The 20,406-nt window shown below is 47.2% G+C and overlaps 1 protein-coding gene across 4 annotated transcripts in view; it reads left to right on the top strand.

Moving 5' to 3' along the window:
* LOC144158571 (uncharacterized) overlaps positions 1 to 20,406 on the top strand; it is a 114,808-nt gene that overhangs the window by 4,261 nt on the left and 90,141 nt on the right. For all 4 annotated transcript variants that reach the window (XM_077689536.1, XM_077689535.1, XM_077689533.1 and 1 more), the window contains exon 3: positions 6,408 to 6,470. In XM_077689536.1, the coding sequence (XP_077545662.1) occupies positions 6,408 to 6,470 (63 nt within the window). The remainder of the gene's footprint in view (positions 1 to 6,407; positions 6,471 to 20,406) is intronic.

Here is a 20,406-nt window from a genome sequence, read left to right as displayed (position 1 = left end):
ATACACAGCGCTCTCCGCCGAACGGAGAGGCGGCGGGGGAGGGCGCGCGTTGGAGAGCGCGTGCACCATGCGGGTTTCGCGAGCAGGCAACTTTCGCCGCTGCAAAGTTGGGGGTGCGAGGATTATGTGAGGAACCAAAAAATTCAAGTTTTGGTGGCTCACATTAGGGGTGCGAGGATTACGCGAGTGCGAGGATTACGCGAGTAAATACGGTAGTCAGGCTAGTCAGGACCCAGCATTTGCCGCCACAGATGCCGAGCGCAGTGTTACTACATAAGGTATTAAGAGTACTGTCACCGAGGCACGCAAGTCAGCAACGGCGGCCATTTTATCGTTCATCAGTGTTGCGAGACTTGCATCTATTAAAGGAACATGAAAGGCCGAATGAAATTATCATTTAACTGCAAGATGAAATGTTTTGTAGCTCTCTTGGGTTTTGTTCGACTAGCAATGATGCATTATTTGCTTAGAAAAAAGAAGACAAAGCTGGCTTTTTCTCTTAACGGCTTCGCTCTCACTTTTTTGTGACGTAGCCTTTGCGTAACAAACTAGGAGCGAGGCACCCGTGCGGTCTAGGCGCTCTCACACTGGCCGCGGTAGCTCTTATGTCTGCAAGCCATGGCCGCCGCCTACAACACTTCGTCTGGCCGAGGAAGCTGGATTGGTGTTTCCCAATTGGAAGTGTCTAGTGTTCCGTCCAAACGAACGCTAAAAACTGCTAAATTTCCGTCCAGACTGAACGCCAAATCAAAACCAGCCGATTAGCCGCCGTTTCTCGTTCTGGGATTTGGTGTAGTGGTTCTGCCGCTGACTACGGACGTTGTACTCCCTGGTTCGCATCTCGCACCGTGTTTTTTTTTTTGTGTGTGTGTGTGCGTGCGTGCGTGCGTGTGGCCGCGTGGTTAGCGTTTTGTAACAGCAAAACTTCACGCCCGCTTACAATTCACGCGGTGAGAGCAGTCGGTCTTGGTTTTTTACTCAAGCGGCCGAACCGCTCCCGCTCACTGGAGCCAAGGCCGACGTAGCCATCACCAGTTACGCCCGATCTCCTGTAATTATTACCAGTGATTAATAATTAACAGTGACTCTGGCTAGTCAGTGAGCGGAAGCGGTTTGGCCGGTTAGGTAAAAATCAAGATCGACTGCTCTCGCTGAAATATTGTGAAGCGGGCGTCGGGTGGCGGCTTGGAGATCCGTTCGGAAAGAGCTGGAGTTAGTCTGACCATCTGTAATTATTAATAATGATTAATAATTATCAGTGATTCTGGCTAGTCAGTGAGCGGTAGCGGTTTGGCCGGTTGGGTAAAAATCAAGAGAGACTGCTCTCAACGCGAGTTGTGTTTCCTATGGACGGAACTTTAGTGACAGCTGCCGTTCCGTCTGGACGGAACGCTAGACACAGCCTTCCCAATTTGTCCCCGGTGGAACCAAGAATGCTTTTTGCTGTACCAATAACATTGCCCCAGCCGCTACCTGAGGCAGCATTTCCTGTATAACCTGAGTGGCGATATGTGAAATGGTTACAGCGCTTAGCTCCCTTTGTTGCGGTTCTAGTGAGCTCCCATGCTGGCACCTTCTCTACATGGTAAAAAGTGCGTCCGGGAAATGCAGTCAGTTTCGACTGCACTCTACACTTCCAGCAGTCGAACTCAATAGGGTGACAGGGAAGTTGTCATTTTGTGTGCTCCTTGAATAAACCGCTGGCGGCATATTACGTCCTGCGAACATTAAAATTGAGTAGTCAAGCCGGGCTTCCCAGGCCCAAACGTAGAGCTATGCATCATTTATGGATTATCAATGGTGGCTTGCGGCAAACGGATGATCAGGTAATTAGCCCTTTACATTTCATGGCCAGTAAGGTTCAAACCAGGCACGGGCACGCATTACCGATAGCAGCATTGGCATGCGAAGAATGGCAGACTAGAAGCTTTGGCAGGTCGCTTAGACATTTTGTTCCTTTTGCCTCATCCTGACAGGGTTTTCGGTTGAGGAAGCTCGGGCATTCACCATTGTAGATTATTGACTTCTCTAATTGTGCACCAATGTAGAGCATGTCTTTTCCAAAGCGAAACTGAAATCATGGTGGCCGGCTCGGAAGCATTAGGGAAGCAGCCCGTCTCGCAATGTATGAAAGCTGTCATCTGTGTTTTTTTAAATTAAATGAGCTCACACGAAGTTCTGATTTACATTTATTTTTTGTGCTCAACCACCGAAGAACTGTTTATGGTTGGCCGTCATATCGCCAGCCAGCAAAGGTAAAAATAGAGACGAGGGGAGTAATGAACAGCAAGCAGCGACGAGATAGTGACAGTGGTCGCAGAAGTTTCGGAATGGTGTTGGCTTGCTGCTATTGTTAGGAGCTCGTTTCCAGTTTACAACCACTGAAAACTTCACTTTGTTCGAGTACTTTACAATGAAATTTCGTTGCTACGTTTTGAAATGCCCATGTAGTACGGGCAAATCGTCGAGGGAGTGCGACATCCCCCCCGGTGAGGAGATCTCCTTTCATGTGCTGCCCTTGGCGAAGCAAGTGGCTACGTTTTGTGAACTTTGCAAACGGAGGAGAAAGAGAGCTAAAGGAAGTACGAGTGTGCTCGCTTCATTTCCGAGGAAGTGATTATGGCAGGGACCCTTACGTTAGCTCACTCCTGGGATATGCTGGCGCTCGTTGCCGACTTCTTCAAATCGCCGTAAAAGCGCTCAGACCTTGGGGGAAAAAAATGCCGTACACACCGCGCATTGACGCTCATATCTTTCTGGTCGAAGCAGAGAGCTCGCGTGAACGGCATTCCATACACGACACCGGCCAACTGGCATAAGCGATACTGCTACTGAAATTGAACTATTATTAACCGTAATAAAAATACGGCACATACGTACCAGTCTGTATTCGTCCGTCGTGACGGGACTGACGACGTAGCGGTGCCGACGACTGGGCGTTCGTCTGTTGTGGCTATCGCGGAATGGTCGCTTTCCAGTCCATCCGCGTATCCCACAACTCCTGCCGCTCGTGCACTTAGAAGCATCAAGCGTTCAAATGGTGTGAGGTTGTTAAATGCAAGCCCGAGCTTCTCGGCGAGAGTTTTGTTCTCCTGATCAGGCGATTCCATGACTAGGGCTGCGGGTGCACTAGGTTTTACTAGTATTTTTAAAATGGCCGCCGTCTCGGTTTCGGCACGAGTTCCGGTTCCTGTTTGATTCCCGCGTGTGGGTGCTATATGGAGCCGACATACTAAGTACATTGTTTCATGGACCGGCTCGTATGACGCCATTGTTCACGTCACGAAATGTGCAATTTAGTGGGAGATTTAAAATTTTGGCTTAAATTGCTTTATTTCTCAGTGAATAAAGCATCATTTGCTTCCGGGGAAGCGCTTAGGGTACTATGAAACACCTAATCTTTCGAATAAAACAAACTTTTGTTTTCTCTTCATGGCTCCTTTAAAGGGAGTCACATCCCAACAGCTACCATGAGATTGTAACTGTGGTGGCTACGGCGCTCACTTTACGATAATTAGGCGATGCACTAAAAGTGCACGGTGAAAATAATGAGCCAGCTGGGCCTTGCCTTGAAGCCATTGCACCGAGCAGTCCCACGAAACACAGCGCCTTCTGTTGTACCAGCTCTCCGCTGAGTAGAACATTCTTGGCTCTCGTACTCTTGAACCACCTAAACTGGGCTTCGTCCACTTTCTCGTGCAGGATATACGTGTCCTTGAGGTTAGTTTTCTTCAGCGCAATTCCAGAAGTGGCATCAAGATTGTGGAAAGCGTGCTGGCCAGGACGACGTGCACCACGGGATTGTTGAGTAATTTATCACGCAAAGTTCCGTGAAAGCAAAACTATATGCCTTGTTTTTTTTTTTTCTGATGTGGCGTAATAATCTTCATGGTGTACTGTCGAAACACATTCAAAATTTCTCATTATTAGATCTGTCTGTTGCTCGAAATACTTCGTTAAATCAGGAGTGGCGGGGAATCTATTTTATAAAGCATTGAGCCGTATTGGCGCCTGCGGGGGTATCACAATTTGTTCGTTATATCGGGTTTCGTTAGATCGACTTTTGACTAGTATCTTACCGCGTCTAGATCTAGTACGTGGGACAACTACAAACAATGCTCTATAGCTGACATAGCACCGCTTATGCTACTCATCCTTCATGCTGCATGTCCTTGCTACACATTGCGTGCTACACATGCTCATTTTTATTTGTATTTTGATTATGAAACGAACGAGAGCAAAGGCAAAAAAACAAAGGTGTGCGTAACGTGAAAGAAGCAGCAGAACTGAACATTCTGCTTCACGCAATAACGTTTGCTCGCCCAGGAACATGTCACATCTGTTTTCTTGGTTTTCGAACTACATTAAGAATGAAATGACTCCAGGACGTTGCATTACAACGTATGCCATAATTTCATGTTGATTTGGCAGGTGTAAACGAAGTTATCTGCTTTGGTACGTAATTACGTCCACCACCAACAGCAGCAACAACAACAACAAACGCGTGGCAAAAATAAACATGCCGCATGATCCTGGAAGTTAATATGGCGCCCACCTCGGAGAAAAAAAAAAAGCAATGTTTCACATAAACCCTGCAAAAAGCACTATACCATAGATAAGCTACTGCTCAGCGGCTTTAATGTGGCATTTCTCAAATGCCTGCTTGCTTTCTGGCAGCGTAAAAATCGGCGGTGTTTAGCCGGGTCGCAAACCCCATGTTAGCGGTAGCATAACACAAGCCTTGCCTTGTCTAAGGAGCTGTGGTATCAGCTAAAATTTCTAGAGCTCAGTAACGCGTCCCCGCCGGGTTGTGGCAGAGATGTGTAGCACGAGAACGGCCGCGCGAGCTGACGGCGCCCCTGACGACAGTGCCGCCGCGTGGCATTCACGGGAACAGGGGTCAGCTTTTCTTTGCCGGTCATCACACCTTCCCATTCTAGCCCCCCCCTAGCTAGCCGCAAAGCAGTGTGGACAAGCTAAGCCTACCAGAGTTGTCCGACTAAAACGCATAAACAACACAATGACGGTGCCCATGGACCATCGCAGTGTAAACAAATGTGACTGCGAACGGATCAATGATCATGGCGGCGGCACGGAACAATAGGAGAAAAGAGTGCCAATACTCTGTACCCTTATCTAGTGACACTACCGAGGGGGCAAGCAACAAGCCCGCTGAGACAACGAGAAGCATTTCGTGCGCTCCTTTATCACAATTTGTAGTGGTTTACAACAACTTTGCAACGGCTTTGCAACTTTACAACTTTTGCGAGGCAGGATGGCGACCGATTTTTTTTGCTTCGGGTTTTTTGCCACGTCAGTGAATGCAACCTACACGTCCTGTTCAAAAGTTGCTCAATTACCCTTCTTCCTGTTTACGGTTGCCACTTCGATTGCCTACCCTGTCATCTACGCTGCCCTGACACAAAAAAATTGGCCACATATCTGCTCCTTTTGTTGCAAATGTCAACATTTGCCAAGTAAATGCCTCCCTTCGCTTTCCCGCGGCCTTTCAAGCTGTTCCTCTTCCGTCGCAATCTTTGCAAGATAAACACTCTAGAGGTTTCTTCAAGTCAATTTAAATTTAACTTTAATTAATTGAGGCACCTTACTTCAATGTTTATAGACCCACGCTGCATTACAAGCGGAATGTGGAACTGATCTAGGGGAACTTTTCGTAACTGTTGCCATTTGATTTCTCAAAATGTCGCCAGAAGCTATGGTGGCGAGGCTGACAGCAGGCTACGGAGTGAATGCAGTGGATGTAGTATTTCATTTGCTATCGCAAAAATCAAGCGTTCATAAAGTTTTTATAGGGAACATTTATCATTTATGTATTGATTTTCTGCCTCATATTTACGTAATGTCCTCGTCTTGCTCAACAATGTTGACAAGTATGAACATTGCCACCGGACTTTATTGTTTAGATTTTGCTGTGGGTATGTAAGGCTATTAGGCAGCTTCAGTTTTACTGTGGCTGGGTGGCTGAATTGAGTCACAGACAAGACAAACAGAGAGACATACAGACAGACCAAAATATCTGCGTTATAAACCAGCTATAAAGTAGCCCAAGAAAGGCTAAAGTAGCACAAGAAAGGCTATCATCTTAAAAACCTTGACCTTGACCTTCAAGCTGTACAAAGGGCAAGCCTGTGCTTCGTGCTATTGTGTGGCGAAAGCGTCTAATCGTGCGTCCTTTCCAAGGGCAAGCATGGGGAGAGGAGGATGAGGGGAATGAGCAAGGGTGTGTGTCATCAGAAAATGATTCAAGGAAGTGCTGGCAGTGTCGAAGTTCACTGTGCGGTCATGCCTATTGTGCTGAGTAGTGCATGTGTGTTGTCTTGCGATGCAGTCAAGTGCACGTTCACTCGGCAAACTTGGTTCAACTGCAATTATTTTTTTCTTTTCAGGCACGCAGTGCTCTCTCAGGTTCTTCAGCAGTACAGGAGCCCAAACAGGCGAGGAATTTTCAGGTAAGGATGGGTAATTCCTTTTTACATACACACCTTAGCTGTTTTCATGTTACTTTACACATGCTGGTTGTCCTGACTCTTTAATTACGCTGTTCTGTTTTTGTAAAAATTAAGAAAAACACGAATTTTCGCCCTAGTTGTGTGTGTGTTCCTTCGTAGGGCGGAAAATTTTTAACAATTGTTCGGCTACATCCTGTATCAGTGGGTTTCACCTGTCTAAAGCAGAACAGAAAACTGTTGCGTTTGGAAAATTTCGGGTGTAACGATGCAAATACGACAAATTAAAATGGAAGGCAGTGGTGCTTGACTGAGTAGTGCTGTTTTGTTTGCTTTCGTGCTGTCTTTTACAGTGCTATATCATGAATCACCAGGAGTGTGTACATTAAGAGAGAATATGAAAACTGAATGCCTGTTTTGCTGGTGTGATAAATGGAAGTGCTCGTTCCCGTGTTGCTTCAGCTTCAAAAGTCAACCTACTTTAGCTATTTGCAACTGCATGGGGGATGCAAGACTTGGTTAAGGTGCACCGATTTACGTGTTAATGGTTGTGCTGATATGTCAGCTAGAGGGGCTGTGTCACAGTCCAAGGTATTACAGCGACTACTTAAAACTGGTGGGAAAAAAACTTCGAGGTACTTTAAAAAAATGTCCGCTACATTCGAATACGCACTATCTGAATGAGGGAAGGGTGGGGGGTTGTACGAGCATAAAGTGGGAACTTTGACGAATATTGTGTATACAGGCTGGAGCAGTGCACGGGCCGCAATTTCTTGGCCCGGCCCAACCCGGCCCGGTAGAGACACGTCCCGAGAAATTTATAAAAATTGAGCCTGAGCCCGACTAATTTTTAAAATCTGAGCCCGAGCCCGGCCTGAGCCCGACAAACTTCTAAGATATGATCCCAGCCCGAGCCCGCCAGAGTGTTGTTAAATATCATCCCTCGTCAGACAGGATATTAACATGAACTTGAAGAAGTTTGCTGTTAACCTAAAAAGCGTAAGCACAAAGCGAATACGACTACTTTAGACCTAAATTTCCTTTAAACTTGGACCGAACTTTGTACAACTTATCTTCACTTAGAAGCTGTATTTTCGGTAGTCGTGTAACTTCATTGCCCACTTCATTTGCCAGTCTTTGAAATCAGGGCACACCCGAGGATCCCTTAAATGATTCCGAGTAAGTGGATTTTTTTATTATTGCAATTCTTCAACAGATATTGCACCTTTCGTTCTTCCATTTCTTGCTGAAATTTGATCAGACGATGCGTCCGGTTTCACCATTTGATTTTTCTCTGTCCCTCTAGTTACGTTGGCAGCATGATTTTATCTGTGCTTCTGTTCTTTCTTGCCTTTAGTCATGGCTCTAAAAAAATTCTTCCGCGAAAAAATCATGGGCTCTGCTTAGAAAACTGGTCATTCAAACTCTGCACACACTGCAATATCCAGGTCACGTTTGTTCTGTTTGAAAAGGAGAGAGGAAATACAATCATGTTGTAGTCTGTGGCTGGATAGCCCTCGTTTTCTGGCCCGCTGTCTCTCACTGAGCTGATGGGACCCAGGCGTTTCTTTTATTGGTGTGAAGGCTAGTGCAGTCGTCATTTTATCCTATCTTTTAACGGCGCGGTAGTCAATTAGCACCTCCTTTTTTTGTTTTCACTTTACCTGAAATATCAACAAGAAAACTTTCTCTTGCCAACAATTTAAAATTGGCGGCACAGGATAGCCGGGCCTCAGGAACTGCTCGGGCCGGATCCGACCAGCACGGCCCGAAAAAATTTTTGTTCAAGCCCGAGCCCGGCCCGGGCCCGAGAAAATGTGTGCTACACGGCCCGAGCCCGTGCACTGTACTAATACAGGCTACAGCCAATTTCTTCTTTTTACACACCTGCAGCATCTCTGCACGGCATTCACGAGTGGGAACAGTATCACCTAACACTGTTTTCTAAGCTTAGCACCGGCACTTTGAAAAGGCCTAGTGCATGTGGTGGAGTGCGTAGAATGCATGCTAAGCTGGTCAAATAAACCAACAATGTAACTAGGAGCAATTATAGCCAGCTATAAGAATAAGTTATGGCCAGCAGAATTGTCCAATCTTTTTTCAAAGTAATCGCGACGAGATAGGTTTACCCGAAACCGTTCGTGAAACAATTTAAATCACTGCCTGATGTTTCCCCAAGGCAGCTTCTGCATTTTTAATGATCTTAGTGTGGTCAGTAAAACAGCTGATACGAAATAATCTGATGAATGACTGCTGTGAAATTGAAAAGTAAACCAGTGGGACTCCTAAACGCCAGCGGCATATTGTGCACAAAGTATGGGAACCACCCCCTTGCTTGAGGCATTTGTTGCCTTTTTTATCGAACAGAACAGAACGATAATAGATGCCAAACTTCACTTAGCCTGAGCTCTTTATTACCATATTTTCACGCGTATAAACCTCACTAAAAATGCGAAAATTTCAGTGGCAAAGTAGGGGTGCAGATAATATGCAGGTTTTTTTTTTTCAGTGAAGCTTCACAGCAATGCACGTTGTGCCGTGAAGCTCCTACGCAGTAACACTGACTAAGATTTCCATGGCAGCGATTGCACAAAACATACAAGGACAAGGAATAAAAAACAAGGACGAGGGCACTGTAACAACTGAATTTTATTAGTTAATTGTGACTTTCACCTTGCAGTCAGTGTAATCTACTTGCTAAATGTACACCTTTTCTGTTTACATAGTATGTGATGTGTTGCCTGAGCAGTAGCTTTGGCGGAGCCTTTCCTGCATCAAATGTGTGAGCAATACACGAGGATTCTTTTTTCTTTTCCAGTGGGCTGAAAGTGGAGGTGTGAATTATATGCAGGGGCGGGTTATACGCACAAAAATATGGTACATAAAAAACTTTGACGAAGGCAGACTCAACCTCTCGATGCGCCACGTATGTGTTCAAAAGCGCTGTTCTTCACTCTCACCGGAGTCGCGTTTTTGTTCAGCATCCTTGTCCTTGATGGTCGACAGACTGTCTGCTTTAAAGGGGCTCATACTTCTGGTGATATCGGCTTGTTTTTCGTCATGTTTGACGCCATTAATTATGCTTAGTTTATCCAACAGGGAAACCTGCTACCCTGCCGCGCACGGAAAAAAAAAAAAAGAAAAAAGGCCACCGGCACGGGCTTGACTTGGCTGTGCCAACGACCCGTCCTACGAGGGCAATGTTGTCAGACATAGTAGTTCCCTTGCCACAATAAACGAAAAAATTATGTCGAGGGCTGGCATGGCAAAAGTCCACTGTTAACATTCAATCGAAACAATTTTCGCTGAAAATTTAGTCTGTTGTAGCCAATAGCCTTTGATGAATTTCGTTATGAGTTATGAATTTGATTGAAGTTCGTTATGAGTGGAGTGGATTCCACCTAAAGGGCATGGGGACCAAACAAACCAACAGAAACAGGCTGTTGTAATGGGAAGTCCATTTTTGCTGGATCCGCTGTAACGAGTGTAGACTGTACCTTATTTACACGATTGTAGGTCGACGCATTTCTTCAGATTTAAAGATCTGATGTTGAGGGGACGACCTGCAGTCGCAAGTGAAACTTGCACGGACAGCGTTGGCAAGCCGCACAAGAAGTCTGGAGTGCAACATCATTGTTGCAACTGCGTGGGCTTCCTGACTCTACCTATTGCATATAGTAATTAAGTTTAATATTTGTTTGTAATAGTTTTTTTTTCGGCTCTTACATGGCTCCTGGTAATACACGTGCCATCTTCTGTTGGCCATTTCAGTGCGCTCTGACTAGCAGTGTCATATTGTCACGATGCCAAAGATGACGCAGTTGTCTTCAAGGAAAACAAGTTTATTGGAGCGAGCTTGTGCTGCGAACTTGTGCTGCAGACTAGCAAGCAGCAGTCAGCATAGTGACGTACGCAAGCAAGCGTCGGCGATCGGAATCGCGCGGCGTCTGCTCTCAGGATCTTTCAGCGCGAGTGTTTCTCGAACCGTCCATTTACATCTAGAACGTTGTAAATCAAAGAAGATTATTCGAGGCTAGTGACGCTAGGGCGAAACGCTCCCCATATCAGAATGAGATAACCCGTGCGGCATAAAAATAAAGAATGGAACACGCGCTTCGCTTGGGACACAGATAACATAGCCGGGCGCAGCCGGGCAGTAAAAACAAAACATGAACAAACAAACCCAATGCCTAGTTCGTGGCAATATCGCTACTGCTGGTGGTCGTGGTGATGCTGGTGATCCCAGGTGGTGTGATGTGGCAACTCCAGCTGTTTGTTTTACGTAGGCATAAATAGGTCTTTCAAGTGAGTTTTGCGCCACGAACACAATGAGTGGGTGTCGGTGGAGAACCGAGAACTCGCACCAGCTGGGCTTACTGTGAAGAGGGCCTCCCTGGCTGTGGGGGGGTGGGTGCTTTCTGCGTGGTTGGCCATCGTGAGCAGCGTTCTGATGGGGTCTTTTGCAAAGTGCGGGCTCACACTGAATGACGACGTGCTGGGGGTCTATGGCAACTCTGCTGGCAGCAGCAGCACTAGGAAAGACGATGGCAACAGCGAGGACAAGCTGAAGGTCAAGTGATCAATATGTTTTGGTTGGGGAACATACTCGTGGGTTCTGTCTTCTTTTATTGCTTTCTGAAGTGAGATGGCGGGTCAACTTAGATTGGAGTTGACCTACAATGGACTTTTTTCCAGTAGTGCTCTGCGCATGTGCTACCCTCACTCCCAACGACCGATCCGCCATTCTTGGGGGGCAAAACGTAAACAAAATGACGCCATATCGGATTAGCCAGCTGCGAACGCCAAGCCAGCTAAGTGCTGCTCCATCTTCTGAGCCCTGAAAGCGGCCGACAGATAGGCGCTACGGCTGCCATTGAAAAATTTCTCTACCACCAAAACCATTCGTGGCGCCTGGGACAGCTTTCTCAACTGCGCAGGGCAGGAAAAAGAAAAGGGGGGCGTGTTCTTGGATAATCCCCCAAGTGTGGTTCGGGTGGCCGCCGCAAGAGGGCTACGCTACTGGAAAAAGGTCCATTGTGTAAATGATGTTGTTGATCCTGACTGGATCGTTCAGAACTGCTGCTATGCTTTCTTTACTACTTCTTCATCCTTCAATCTTCAATCTTTACTACTTCTTCATCTAGTGCAACTCGTCTTCTTCTTCCTTGCCTTTCAGTTGTTTGGTGATGACTGATGTCAGTGTCCAGCCAACGCATAATATTCAAACATGTTGCAATATTTCTTGTGGCTCGGTTTGGCTTTTCCTATTCGGTGTGCTTAACTGAAAGCAAGGGCGTTTCTGAAGACGAATGCTTTCTTTCGCCAAAGTTGCTTCTCGTGTGACGGCGTGCTGTGGTGATGTCCTTGCAGTGCTTGGTGATGTCTGTGTAAGAGCACCCTCCGGAGCCGACCAGGTTGTTCTGTCTATGGGCTATGACAATGACGAGAGATGGCACCTCACTCGCTTGACTACGCTCTTCCTTCCAATTTCTCCTTTCATTTTCAGAGTAGAGGGCAGCGCAATGAACGGGACGAAGTGAAGACGAGGCAAACTCAAGCGCTTGTTTTGTCTCATCTTCACTTCGTCCCGTTCATTGTGCTGCCCTCTACTCTGAAAGTTATGTTCCAAACGGCTCAAGCTTCGACTCTTCTGATTGTCCTTTCAGTGGAGAATATTGAAAGTGCTGTATTTTTGATCCCATGTGGTCATCATCCTGCTGAATTACAATGTAAGTGGGGTGAACTGGGGCCGTCGTCCATCAGACTGTGAAGTCAAATGCTTTAGAAGTAGCTGTGTCTTCCTGCTGAGCAGCTGGAACTTTTTGAAATGCTCTCGAGTTACTGGCCTGACTCAGAGAGAGATCATATGAACGATGCATTTCTTTAGATTTCAACGTGGCCATAACAGGCTTTTTGAGGTTGTCACAGCACTTGAATGAAACGTGTGTCATGCTGTTTGATCGCTTATCTTCGTCCTAACCATTTGACAACACTTCCAGCGTTTGAACTCCTAATGGCTGAAAGGTGTCCTGTAAGGTACACAAGGTCCTGCAGGTCTTTCGGTGTGGTGTCTCCTTCGAGTTAGCTGGCTGGTCCCCAGTGGCCGCTTCAAACATTGATTTGTTCTTCGGAGAAATTGATGTCCCCATCATCTGGTTCAGGGCATTTACTGAGGTCTCAAACTCGACAGAGGGTGCCTGGTGTGATGATTTGTTCTTCGAAGACATTGACGTCCCTACTGTCTTGTTCTGGGCGTTTACTGTTCTGGGTGTTTACTGAGGTGTCAAACTCGACAGAAGATTCCTGGTGTGATTTCTGCCGAGTGCGGGGGAACTGGAAGGCTGCACACTGGCTGCCAAGGCATCCCTGTAGCTGAGCTGTAACTTTTTCTTTCCTCAGTGGCTGCAACTCAGATTTGCAAAGGTGGGCAGTACAGGTGATCTCAATGACGGTATGGCGATGTTGTTTCGACTCCTATCATAAGCATCCCCTCCATCATTGGTTAGTCTCACCTTCCGTTCCTGAAAGTCTGGCCTAAAGCTGGGGCACCGGTACACATTTTCCAGCTCGAACTTGTGCGAGATCATCGTGTGGGACCTTTCTTTAGATCCGGCTTCGACGCTCGCTGAATTGGTCTGTGAGGACTTATAAATTGATGGCAGTTCTCCAACTTATCAAACAGCGCTAGAAACAGGATTACAGAAAGGGCACACAGACAGGCCGCTGACTAACAACTGAGTTTATTGTCACTGAACGGGCAATAAATACGGAAAAAAAGTGACACATGAAGAAAGAAATAACAACTGAAGAATACAAAAAAACAATCAGTTTCAAAAAGTAACAGTGATCTTCAGTACTAACAAAATCGTAGCAACTAGCACGTCTTATCTACATTATCACCAAGAAAGTTAATTTCTTTCCCCGTGAGAGCAACAGACGGAGTGCTGACGCAATCATGTTTCCGGGCATGCATTTCCCAGGCTTCTCTAATCTCACGTCGCATCCGGTCGCGGTATCGCGCCAGCACGTGGCTTTTCTCAAACAGAGGCGAACAGCCTGGGCATTTAGCAACGTGAGTAGCGAGTGTGCTACCAGTGGCGTTTCTTACGTCACACGCGTGCTCCCGAAGACGATCGTTGAGGCATCATCCCGTTTGTCCCACGTACGACCGCTTGCAAGACAGTGGTATCTCGTAGATAACCTCCCCCTGGCATTGGACGTAGGGCTTCGTATGTTTCGTCGCATTTTTTCGTCGCTGGTCTCTCACTGTTTAACTTGCGGCAAAGGCTACTTAATTTGTCAGGAGCAGAAAACACGAGATCAACACCCGACCGTCCTACTATTTTCTTAAGCCTGTGGCTCACCCCGTGGATGTAAGGGATCACCGCTACCTTCCTTCTCTCTCTGGATGTAGGTTCCTGTTCCTGGGGTGGTTTTCTCGGTCCTTTCAAGATTTTGTAGCCCACGCCGCAAAGCAGCGAATCAGGAAAGCCAGCCCTCCGCAGACGGCTTGTTTGGGCGTCAAGGCTGCTCTGGATTCGATGAGGACAGGACCTTGACAGCGAGTTTTGTAATGCCGAAGTAGCAACTCCTCGCTTTACAAGCTTCGAGTGCGCTGACGTGAATGGCATGAAACCCTTTTGACTTCGCGGTGCTTAACTCCAACAAAGGTGCTTTGCATTCAGGAACAACCTCATATCTAAAAACTGAAGTTCGTTATCAGTGGGCACCTCCTTTGTTCGCACGAAGTCACTAAGGTTCTGGGCAAACAATCTCATGAAGCCATCAACATCGCTCGCCTGTTCTTTCACAGACGCCTTGTGCAGGACAATGAAGTCGTCGACGAAGTGAAACACCTTCAGCACCGCACTGTCCTTCAAAGCCGCATCCAAAGCCCTGCTATGGCGGGCGAGCACAAGGTCACTCAGTATAGGAGTGATAACAGAGCCGATGCAAACACCCTTTTTCTGAATGTAGAGGCGGTCCTCAAATTCTACGAACGTGGAGTTGAGGTAAAAAGAAAGCAACTCGATGAACCTGCCCACACTAATGCCGCATTCATTTTGGAATCGAATGGCACCTATGCAGTCTATGCCTTCTTCAACAGCTTGACAAATGGACGTGTGCGGCAGCGAGTAGTATAGATCCTTGAGGTCAACTGAAAAGGCGCTCACCGTTTTTGGTTGCTTCATTTCTAGGAATGTTGAAACATCCTGTGCCTTCCTAACTCGAAAAGGGTCATGATCGTCACCATGCCCAGATACCGCTGCAAAAACAGCCCAACGGAGTGTTGCCAAGTGCCACGCTCGGAGACGATCACCCTGAATGGGCATTCAGGCTTGTGTGTCTTGGCGGAAAAAAATACTGTCAGACTAGCTTGCTGACTCTTCTTGACTGACGCAGCAACCCTGTATAAGCCCATGTCCTCGCACTGCTTCAGTGCTGTCTTCCTTATTTTCAGTGGATCTACATCCGAAACATGGTGAAAATTGGCAGCAATCGCTTCTTTTGCCTTCTGTGCGTAGGTTTCCGAAGACATAACCGCAAATCCACCCTCCTTGTCAGATAACAACAGCTTCATGTCTGCATCACGTAGCGAGGACACAACTTCCTTGGTGTGAACGGCACGTTTGGTTTTTGGCATGGACCTCAAGACATCCACTCCCTCACTCACGCATCTGTCGACATCCTCGGCGTTGACTCTGGCAGCGGCTGTCCTAACCACGGATAACAGCTCTACTCTGTCGAGTTTTGGTTGCACGCAGAATTTGGGCCCTAGGCTCAAGGCCTTCTTAGCTTGCGGCGGGATTTCAGACGTGTCGAGGATGTGAACTTCTTGGTGAGCAGGAACTGCGCGTGGTTTCCTGCTTCTTTTTTTCCTGCTTCGATTTTTTGCCACAAGAAGTTGGTTGCGAAGGAAGCAGACCGCAATGCGTTTCGAAGTCGCTTGTCGCCTCCTCCGGGAGGTGCTTCTCGGAAACAAGCCAACTTGAGGCAATCCTTGATATAATCCGCTTGGTAGTCAGCTTCGCGCCTAAGCAACCGACACATCTTGGTTCCATTCTTGGCAGACGGGGGAAGTGGTCCTACCAACAGACCAACACCGGGTGGGACAAACTTGTGGTTGATGGAATAGGTGTACAGGCGTGAACGGCAGTACGCCGAAGCCAGATGCTGATGCACATTGAAGAATCTTGGAGATGAAGCGGACAGGAAACGGAAGAGAAGCCCGATGTAGAAGAAATTGACTGCAACACAGATTGAAGGCGGGCCAGCCTGTTCTAGCGCTGTTTTATAAGTTAGTTATGTACCAACTGGCCCGCCTTCAATTTGTGTGGCAGGCAGTTCTCCATTTGTTTTACTAAGATTTTACTCTACATGTTACGTTCGAGCGGGGAAGTTGGTCAGGTGCTTGAATTCTATCTATCTTCTTACCGTTTCTGGTGTCTTTTCTTGTGAACATCCTCTGGTGGAGCAGGATGGTTCTGTTGGAGACTGTCTTGTGGCCAGTTTGTTTAGGGGTGTGTCATGCAGGTTAAGATAATGGATGTCATTTGTGGATTTGAGATTGGGTCCAACCGAGATTTGATCTTCGGCAGCGTTTCTGTGATGGTCTTGCAAGATGGTGTCATGGGCGTTCTGTTCGTTAGCGGCTGGCTGGATGTGTCCGTGATAGCAGAAGTGCACTCTTGCAGCTGTGATCACCTGTGGTGCTCACCCAGGACGATGGTTCGTTATGCAATGGAGCGCTTTCTTGCTGCAAAGAAGAACGCTTGCTAAAGTTACTAACGCTACTCTAAGAAGTATGTAATCGACAATTGTTCGCCTACCCCAGCCCATGCACAACGTTTCCCATAGGAAAAGGGGCGGATTGGAAGCATTGCTGCGCTGGCTGGAAAGGGAAAAGTCGAAGTCCTCTGGTCATTGGCATGGGTTCTTGACTGAATGAAATGATTTTGGCGACTGCTGCTTGCAGGAAGCATTCCAAAGGTTGTACTATGAAGACGATCTTAAAGTGAAGTTCGTCCAGCATCTTGGTGGGGAGGTTGTTATGCTTGACTACAGCTTGTAGTCAACCTGCTGCATCCACCTTAATACAAAACTCACCGTAGATTTTCAAGGGGTCAGCATTGTATATGTATGAATATTGTCACGTACAGAAAATGTGCGTTGGGAGTGTTGGTGAGCTTTACTAAAACGCTATTAGAAGAAGCAGCGGAGAAGAACGCTCTTGACTGCGAAGCACTCCAGCTGCCAGAGCAAAACACTGATGATGATGGGTTCCGGGTAGCACTCGTTCGTCGTCGTCGTCGCCTTGGCTGGGATGTCACAAATTAAATGTTCATTCAGATGCTTGGGGGTACGTCACAATATGTAAAATTTGAGTTGTTCTCCCCTGAGCATACCTTTGGCCATAGCTACGTTGCATGGAAGAGGATGGACGGTCCTCTAATTTTAGCAGAGTTAAGTTAATGTGTGATGTTCCCACCAAACGTCTTCACCCGCATGGATTTATCTTCCACAGAGTTTGCGATTCTTCGGCATTGAAACCCATTTGTAGCGTTGGAAAAAAAATGGGTTCCTAGGCGTAGGATGAGGAGATATTATTGGCGTTTTTCTTGCTGGGGAGTGCAGTAGTCGTGGTCGCAAGAAGCACTGTATGTGAGTTCCCGTGACTCTTGGTCGGTGCCTCGTTCTCTTCCAGACCCTTGTGTCCAGGCGTCCAGGTGACGTTACTAATTTTCTGAATTGTGGAAGGTAGTATCTTACAGAAGCGTGTAGGTATTCTGCATGCAGAAAAGTCTAATGGCCTTTGAGAGCCTGTAATAGTGTTTACGCTTCTGTTCGATACTTCCGCTAGCCGGATTGCCAAGACGGTCTCCAACTTTCGTTCCTTTGTTCCTGTAAGTAGAAGGGCCATGCAGTCACAAAGATTGCTAAGTAGTCAACTACGACAATTGCTGCCTCGTGCTTTCAAACGTGTCGGAGTTGGTGTATACTGTGGTGTTACGAGTTGAAAACTTGCCTGGAATGAACTTGCTCCCACCATATGCCTGTTCCTGTGTAGGCTTGGATCCACTTTTTTGGTGGAGGAGAGTTTTTATGCAGAGTCGCAGAATCGGTGACCTGTCTATCAAGGCGCACAGTCGTGTATTTTCAGAGGGGTAACCTGTTTTCCATACGATGGCTCGTCCCGATTTTGTTTTCTCAGCCGCTCTCTTGGTGCTAAGAGAATGGTTTCTCTGATTTCTTCAACAAGAGTGTTATAGAGGCACAATTTGAGGGCCTGTTCATCATCATCATTATCAACATTTCAGGTCGACTGCAAGACAAAGGCCTCTTTCATTGACATTTACCACTCTTGTCCTGTGCTGCCCGAGTCCAGTCTCTGCCTCCGAATAATAGTCTTTCTTCCCTCCATCGAGTAATTGGCCTTCCCCTTCTAATAGACCCATCTCTGGCAGTCCATTCTGTTACTCCGGTGAACCAGTGATTGTCAGTTCATCTCACGGTTAAAATTGCGAGGTTGAGGACTGCCCTGTATGCTGTCCTGATGATGGTGTTTTTTTTATCTTCGGTGCGGGAAAATTTGTGGTTTGGTATAGCTCTCTAATATCCGGCTCATGATCAGTGACTGTTAAGAGTCTTACTGTTTTTCTCTTTCCTGCTCTTCTCTAGGTTAGGCGTTTTATAATGTGGGTGATTGGTTACAGATTTTCTCTTTTTTGGCGATTCTGAGTTCGGCGCTATTACTTTACTCTAGATCAACGCCGGGCACCGTTACGTGACTGTTTTCTGGGAGGACATACGTACCTTTCTTAAGGTCATTTTTAACTTGGCCGTGCAGCACCCTCCATCGTTCGTCAAACGGAGCTTGCACCCCAGGCAGAACCACGAGAATGTTGTAACATAGTGTGAAAATTTATGTGAATATACCCTTGAGCTTTATTTTAATTCGTTTTTACTTATAGTCAATGCCTTCCGTGAGTTCTGAGAGACTGGCGTTAGTCCTTTGTCCCTGTTTTAGTTAGTTGACCCAATGCTGGTGGCGGCATCAGTCCTGGAAAAATTCACCGGGGTGGCCAGTGGGTAAGGCGTTGCACTGCTGAGCCCAAGCACGTGGGTTCGATTCCCAGCCCTGGGCGGCCGTCTTTCTGATGGAAGCTGAAAACTGAAACGCCCGTGTGTCGACACTTCGGCGCACGTTAAAGATCGCCAGGTGGACTAAATTATTCGGGAAACGTCCGCAATGGCGTGCCACATAGCGCAGGCGCAGATTTGGCTCATAAATTATCGGAATTTTATTTTTATCTTCTGGTGGAAAGAGGCTTTGATGTAGGGGCCTTAGTTGCGGGCATGGCTGGCGACCGTGTCTGTCGAGTGTGCTACCGCCGACTTGGTGTTGAACGAACTTCACTGCGCAGGTGGGGCACCTGCTGAAAATGCGTGTCCTTGCTTTCGTCTCCGCTATAGTATCATTTTCCTCGTTTCTACACTTCAGTTGCCTCGATGCAGGCCAGCCCTCGAATCTTGCTGCTTCAGTCGTAATTTCCGGTTGGCAGAGATGACGTATTTCCGTGGAAACTTGATGAGCGCGGCTGATAGCAGGCAGCTAGCAGGCACGGGGAAATCGAAAAATGAGCCTAATAACGCTATTGCATTAACAGTTGCGTTTGGGGTTGCAGTGATCGCGAGTTGGGGATTGTGTGCCGGGAAAGGGAGACAGAAGTGTGGAGGAGGGCTCTGAAGAATGGCGATGCAGCACACGCCAGTTAAGGGGAACAGCAGTGCCAAAGGAGGGGAAGGCACACGTGCAGTACGGGCCAACCTGAGAGGGGAAGGGAGTGGCGTCGGCAAACAGAAGGCTCCTGGCAATGACTAGTGAGTGGAACGAGCTTTTCAGAATGCTGTTCGGGTGGCTGGTCACGTGGTTACAGATGCGGCTGCCAGGTTCAAGAGCAGATCAAGAGGACATCCAACTAGGTTTTCACCGTCACATTTCTAGAACGCTCCTAGGGTCACCACCAGTTGGCCTTCTGTAGAACTTCATGCGGAAGCGTACTGCTTAGAAACACAGTCACTCCAGTCATGTTCCTGGTTGTATTCGAGCAGCTGATTTTAGGGTTGCAAAGAAAGAGGTAATCAGTCACCAAGTTAATGTGCGCTCCCTCGGCTTCAACCTGGGCTCAGGAAAGAAGAAATATGACTCCTTTTTTTTCAAAGCACATAAAAAACCAACTACCCTTTTCCTTGGCAGGCCTGCCCTGACAGTGACTGGCAGCGCCGCTAGTTATGTAGTAAACATTTTGCCTTTAAGCCGGTGCCTTTTTCTTTTGGGCGCCCCTGGAGATAGCGAGCCACCGTGCCACGAGTGGTTGCTACCAAAGCATGGTGATACGCACTGCCATTTGCATCGCCAGCAAACGAGGTAGCGGGCGAAAGAAACAGCAACAAAGTCCTGTGTTCTGGTTCAGCTGCATCGGTGCTATTGGCAGAGCTTCTGCTACTGTAGAATTTGTTTTAAATGCCAAGGAATACCAACTCTTTCTTTAAACACAGTAAAATTTAGCGTAAAGCCATGTGTGCAATTTGTTGAACTCTTGCAGCAGCAGCTGATGTTAGAAAATACAGTGTGGCTGAGTTTTTAAAAGGCATTCCTTCGACTGGCGGTAACCAGAGAAAGCTTGAGGGGTACTTTGCACTACCATGGTTTGTGCATGTTTTGATTATAGTGTAGCGCTCCTTATAGTGTAGATTTTCATTGCTCCTGTGACTTACAACATATATGCAGAACACACTGTAAGTCAAGTGCCAAGTTGTAATAGTGCCTCCCACTTCACCGAGTGAGCCGGGCAGGTGGGCCTTCAGGGGATTTGTGGAAATAGTGCCCCTTGCTGTAGGTCGAAGGCTGTAGTGGGCTTGTGAGCATGAGCTTACA

The sequence above is a fragment of the Haemaphysalis longicornis genome, unplaced genomic scaffold (assembly GCF_048455015.1).
Source record: "Haemaphysalis longicornis isolate Haplotype H1 unplaced genomic scaffold, Haemaphysalis longicornis Haplotype H1 scaffold_10, whole genome shotgun sequence".
In the NCBI taxonomy this organism is placed as follows: Eukaryota; Metazoa; Arthropoda; class Arachnida; order Ixodida; family Ixodidae; genus Haemaphysalis; species Haemaphysalis longicornis.
The sequence above is the reverse complement of the archived record's forward strand: the minus strand, read 5'-3'. Positions and strand labels throughout refer to the sequence as shown.